This window comes from Gouania willdenowi, chromosome 13 (genome assembly GCF_900634775.1).
Source record: "Gouania willdenowi chromosome 13, fGouWil2.1, whole genome shotgun sequence".
NCBI classification, from domain to species: Eukaryota; Metazoa; Chordata; class Actinopteri; order Blenniiformes; family Gobiesocidae; genus Gouania; species Gouania willdenowi.
The window spans coordinates 30,416,582-30,422,847 of record NC_041056.1 but is presented as its reverse complement, the minus strand read 5'-3'; the positions used below and the strand labels follow the sequence as shown (position 1 = coordinate 30,422,847).

Below are 6,266 nucleotides of genomic sequence, written 5' to 3'. Positions count from 1 at the left end.
CCTCTGATCCAACACACAACCAAAGCAGTACACCAGCAGAAAAAAAACACTTCAAGACAAAGTCTTTCAAAAAAAATTAAAATACTTTGACAAAATACTCTTCATCTACTGTAAGTAGAGGGGAAAACATCACTCAACAATCAAGGTGTGGAAGTGATCCGTTTAAACTCACAAATGAGCCTTTTGGCTTATTACTGTGATCATGCTCAAAGGCAACAAGTTTGAACTGCACAACTTGAGTCACCAACTCCTCTCTTCAGCAACAGGTGCATAGAGCTTTATCTAATATAAGGCTAACTACAAACTGTTTGATTTCAGCACTGTGCAGCTTCACCCCTCAGATGTCCTTTTGGGCTGTGAAAGAAGGTACATCAGAGTGAGATTGTTGATTTTAAAAAAAGAAAAAAAAAAAATCAGCCATCTTAAAAGAAACACATCACAGAAAAAAAAGAGAAAAAAGATCAAAATCAAATTTTTAGCGAGAAGTGACATGTCATTGGGCTCAAAACAGCAGACGATGTATAGGTTATTGAAGGTTCTGTGGTTTGAATTGATTCTGCATCATATTAAGTCAAAGGAACCAGCCTTAAATCTCTTGTTGTGCTATTATTAAATTAAAATTGTGGTGTAAGTGTAACATGTTTCACTTTTTTTCATCAGTAATGTAGATTATACACATGTTTTCTTTTCTTAGGCTTTTTCTCTTGGAAATGAATGTTTAAAGTAGGAACACGCCACCCAAGCATCAACTGATCAGTTTACTTTCACACAAACTGTTCTCACAACAAAATAAATACAGAATTTTTTCAGTCAGTCAACTCTTGATTATTATCTTTTTTGATATGATCAACAGATTTATGAGACCCAAGTTCTTCTTCTCAGTGCTAGTTTAGATTTTGTTTGATTCACCACTTCTCCCACCACCCTGCGTTCCTGGTTTCTGGTTTTTCTTACAAAACCTGGAACTTCCACGAGCTCTGGTCTTTGTAGTCCAGACAGTCAGCAGCATTGAAATTGAGCTTCCAGGCAGCTTGGTCTTGTAGTCTAGGCAGTCGACAGCCCCAAAGCCTAGAGAGGCCGCTGTGTAGCCCTGGGAGGACAGCGAGGCTGGAGACTGGCTGAGGGGGACCCCCATGGAGGAGGCCGTGATGGGGCTCAGGGCCCCTCCCGTGCCTGACAGCTGGTGGGTGCATTGGAGACAGGTAGGAGCTGCAGTCCAGGCCGGTGAAGTAGGAGGAGGAGCCTACGTAGCTCTGGCTGTAGGCGGGGGCCTGGGTGTAGGTCATAGGGTACCCGGTGGCGCGTTGCATGCAAGGTGTGCTGGACGCAGACAGGGGGTCTGGGAGGGGGGAGATGGAGGGCCGGGCTCCAGATGGACACGGTGGCACTGGCGGGGCGCTGGCGCTGGGGGTGATGGCGGTGCCTGGGGGGGGGGGTGGCGGACTGTAGGCTCCGTTACTGGGGTTGGCACTGGCCTCGTTGTTGGCCTCTCGGGCCGGGGAGGCCTTCTTCTTAGGAGGCCGAGGCTTCGACTGGCCTGTGCTCTGCTGCTGCTGTTGGCGACACTTGGCACGGCGGTTCTTGAACCACACCTTGAGAACCAATGGAAAAGAAAACATGAACTTGCGTAATATTTACTGTCCGTCAGACGCAGACAGATCGAAACATTTCTTCATTTTGGGATGACTAAATATACTATAAAACTAGATTAAAATGAAAACTTTTCTGAGTTTGTTTTAACATGTTACCTGAACTCTGGACTCTGGCAGATTGATCTTCAGAGCCACCTCCTCCCTCATAAAGATGTCAGGGTACCTAGTTTTGGCAAACAGGGGCCTCTAGGATGTCCAGCTGTGCGCGCGTAAAGTGGTGCGCTCCCGACGTTGTTTACGTGGAAGTGCCTGGAAAAGGAAGAATTCACCACTTTAACATGCTGTTGGAAGCATGTATCGTCATTTTAAATTAAGAAACGGGAAGAGAGCTTGAAAGGGAATTTTTCCAATAATACTTTTTCTTTTTTTTATTATTATTATTAACAGCGTTTTAATTTCGATAGACTACATCATGTTTTGATAAGATATTATATTTCAAGTTTAAAATATTCTTTGTTAATTAAAGCACCCGATGTGCATTGTGTGCCTTTTCTTGAAAATCCAGAGTAACTATAAATTCGTAATGTTATTCGTTCCTTTTGGTATTTTTTTTTTTCTCTTACAAAAAATAACTTACAATTCATTTCTAAAATGTTAACCTTTTAAATTTGAGGCCTGATTTTAAATTGATTAATCGTTCTATATCGAATTGTAGAGGAACGTGGAAGTTATAATAATCTATGAATATTAAAAAAAAATCCAGATTAAGTGATACATTGCTTGATATATAGTTTTTAAAAATTCCTAAGATTTTTTAGGATCGAAATTTTCCAAAAGCAAAACGAAATTCGACTCATGGTCGAAACTCTGGCTTTTAAAAGTGCCCTTAAAACATCAGAAACACCCCCATGGTCAAATAATAACATAACTACCCTGACACACAATGACTGTGTTCGCTGTAAATAGGTTGCATGAAAGAGCAACAGATTGGAGTGTGATTTAAATTCTGTGTGAGAACAGGCCGCGTTTTTATTCACACACGTATTCATTGTTTTTTTTTTTGACTCGTAATCCGTTGAAATTATAGGTCAAATGAACACATGTCATCGCTGTTAGATTAAGTTAGTTGGAGGAATAAAAGTGCAGCCTTAACGAAATTGTTGTTTTAAAGTTAACACCTGAATAGAAATGTTTTTTTTTGTTTTTGTTTTTTTTTGCAAAAATATTATTTTTCTCTCTATTTTTTTTTCTTTTTTTTTTTCATGTGTCTTTGTGGTTTTCTTTTTTTTTTTTTTTTTTTTTTTCCGCTTTTTCCCCCCCCGTCCTGTCTTCTTCTCACATTTAGAAGACTAAAGCTTATAGAAGTCCAATATGTTACTACTGGGGTATCCCACGGCGGCAGAGTGGATCAGATCCATGCCCGGGCCGGACAGCGTTAACCCGTTCACGGCGTATGGGGTTGCTTAATGTAGGACATCATGCCTCCTGCTGCTTTAAAACACTCCTCACTCCCTCACTCTCTCTCTTCGTCTCTCTGACCGGGGGCAGGGTCTCCGAACTATTCTACGGGCAGGGGAGGGAGGAGGGGGGCTATTTCTCACCTCCTCTCTCTCTCTCTCTCTCTCTCTCTCTCTCTCTCTCTCTCTCTCTCTCACCCTCTTCCTGATTTTTTTGTCTTTCCTGAGTTGTTTGCCTCTTATTTGTTTGTTTTGTTCTTTGTTGTTCAATATCTATAGGCCTATATTAAAATCCTTAGTGCTCTTGAGCCAGACAGCTAAAATGACTGCACCGCTTCTTGCAGCTTAACACATTAAATAGATGCTGGTTGTTAAAGTAATATGTGGAAGCGCTCTACACAATTTATCAAACGAATTTACAGACACTAAATTTAAAAAAATAAATAAAAGAAAAAAAGGATGTTCTACAAACCCTGCACTGGGTGGTTGATTTGCTGCTGCTGAAAAATGCAGGAGAAAAGTTGCCTATAAAGAGCGCGATGCCCGATGTGGTCTGAAGGTGATCAGTTGAAGAGAAGAAGAGCAGTGGGTTGATCTGCTGCAGCGGACAAGAAAGACTGAAGGACAGGCTAATTACAAATACTTCTTACTCAAGTAGACACACAAAGCCCTCCCCCTCTCCTGCTCTCTCTCTCTCTCTCTCTCTCTCTCTCTCTCTCTCAAGTCATCAGTGTCATGAACCCCATGTATAGGATGAGTTTGCGCTATAGAGTTTTGCATCATTTTATTTAAATATTAATTGTATTAACTATAAACTTTAGAGGCCAATAGAACTGTCAATACTAAATATGTGTGTTTGTTGCATCTCATTATATAGTTTTGTTAAGGTCACTTTTTGAAATACATCTATTAAAAATAATGCATCCTAATAGGCCTATAATAATAATAATAATAATAATAATAATAATAATAATAAATATCATGCAAGTGCAAACACCGCAATACCGTGAAGTGTATACTGTGAATTCTAAAGTTTCATTTATTCAGACTATTTTTTCCGGGGAATTTACTTTGATCTCCTGACATGTTTTGACTGCCAGTCTTCCTCAGAGGCATCTGCTGTTTGCTTTACTATATTTTTCCTGAAAGACGTTGTCTGAACAAATGAAACCTTAACATATTTATAATATTTTAAAAAAGAAGACAAAATGAATTTGCTGGAATCAATGTGAATAATCTAAACAACAACCCCATGCAATGACTTGGCAATATTTTTCCAAAAAAAATATTTCTCATAGTTAATTTATATTATGGTTGTCCTGCTACAGTAATTGGGCGTCTATGAGGAGGCAGAAACTGAGAGGTGGAGAAGGGGGAACAAACAGTTCGGATTATAAGAGTCACAAAGAACCGCTTGTTCTGCTTTAAATCCCCTCCTGATCCCCAACATGCTCCCTCTGGCCTCCAGCTCCTTCTCCATTCATTAATAAAAATATAAAAGTCATACTAATCACTTCTTTAAAAGTGTATCCCTACATAATTTAGCTGCAATATAAAAATAAATACATTCCCCTCCTGGTAACCGGGCCTCAGACCAGTGATTGGGAACCAAAGAAATCTGTTGAAAAAAGATTTGGTAAAAAAAAAAAATAGAAAAAGTAGAGAATGAAAATATAAGATTCAGAAAACGTGCCCATTTACCCTAAAAGTATATGAGCCAATCTACAACAATATGTCTATTAATCACTAAACAAAGACAGTCTGATCATGTTCAAGTTTAAGGTCAGTTTTTAAACTATTTTTGGGACTTTTTACTTAAAACAACTTTGTTTATTTAAATCTTTTTATTAATTAGTCAGATTTGATGAACTTGTTAATGTTTTTGCGTTTTTTTATTGATACAATTTACAATAGGTGACAATAACAAAGCAAGAGGCTTGAGTTATACAGTACATTTACAAACGTCGGTTTTCACATCAGTTATTAAGGTACAGGTATGAAAAATAAATTAAAGAGAGAAAAGTAATTCTATATGTTTTACATTTACATTTAAAATTCAATACAAAGTTATTTGGTCTTAGCTTTAGAGTTTTAAAGAGATGATAAAGGGATTGGAATACTATGAAGTTAGGTTTCTGATCGGATCATTTACAACAGTGTTGTATATGGTATTTTGCCAATATTAGGATCAGATTTACAACAAAAGGATGTTTTTTTCCCCCCATAAACCCAAAAATAACGCGCGTGCTGGTCCATCATCTTCCTCCTCGTGGCCCATGTGAGCGTTGCTCTGCGACGGGACAATTTCAGTGTCCAAAGCCGATTCTCTGCTTGTTAATTGAATCGGATTTCTTATAGTTTAAAATCCACACGGCGCGCACACACACACACACACATGTCTAATACAGCCCAAACTGTATAAGGGGTTTATCCACTTCTGTAAAGCCAAAGCACAGATATAAAGACACACACGGAGCCACAGAGACACAGTGAAGCTTTTCCATGCTTCATAAAAAGGCTTCAGCTGCTCAGGTGAGCTTCCGCTTCCTAAATGTGCGCGTGCCAGAGTGGATTCAACTGTTTCTTCAAAGGGTCACAGGTACGTCACTTCTGTTTGTTTATTTCCTTACATGTTATTGTTGTTGTTGGGAGAGAATTAGCTTTAGCTAAAAAAAAAAAAAAAAAAAAAAAAAAAAGGCCATGCTAGCTAAATGTTGGTTGTCTTGGCAACAAGAATGTCTCGAGACCTTCAAATGAGACGGGCCCGAAACGGCGGGAACAGAGCACGCGTGAACGTGCTCGTGAGCGCGCACAGGACTGCAGTGAACGAGCATTCATTACGCTGCCACGCGCTTCTGCTGTAGCTATAGGCTGTGTTATGTGAATTAATAAGAAGCTATGTTAGCAGAAACAGTGAGATATACACCGCTAAAATACATGTTTCAGAACTTTTAAACAACCCAGTAACTCTTAGTGTCATTTAATATTTACACAAAACAAATGTAATCAAGCTGTAATCATTCTTCTGAGTTACATAGACTATGTAACAATTTTTTATTATTTTTTTTAAATAGTTCGCAGTTTGATGGCTTGAAAGGTCAATATACAATAACGTGAACTTCAACATAAATAATTTACTGTAAGAAATTGTCCAGTAGTTTCCCATGTCAGGTGAAAAATCCCAAGAAACATATATTTATATGAATTCTTCATTTAG

The 6,266-nt window shown here is 38.7% G+C and overlaps 1 protein-coding gene across 1 annotated transcript; it reads right to left on the bottom strand.

Annotated features, from left to right (window-relative positions):
• Positions 1-950: 950 nt before the first annotated feature.
• Positions 951-3,132, bottom strand: LOC114474517 (homeobox protein otx5-B-like). Its single transcript, XM_028464901.1, is given in 7 exon segments — positions 951-1,036; positions 1,039-1,186; positions 1,188-1,592; positions 1,749-1,901; positions 2,541-2,548; positions 2,974-3,051; positions 3,054-3,132. Coding segments are annotated over 7 exon segments (897 nt in total). The 5' UTR covers positions 3,073-3,132.
• Positions 3,133-6,266: the final 3,134 nt, after the last annotated feature.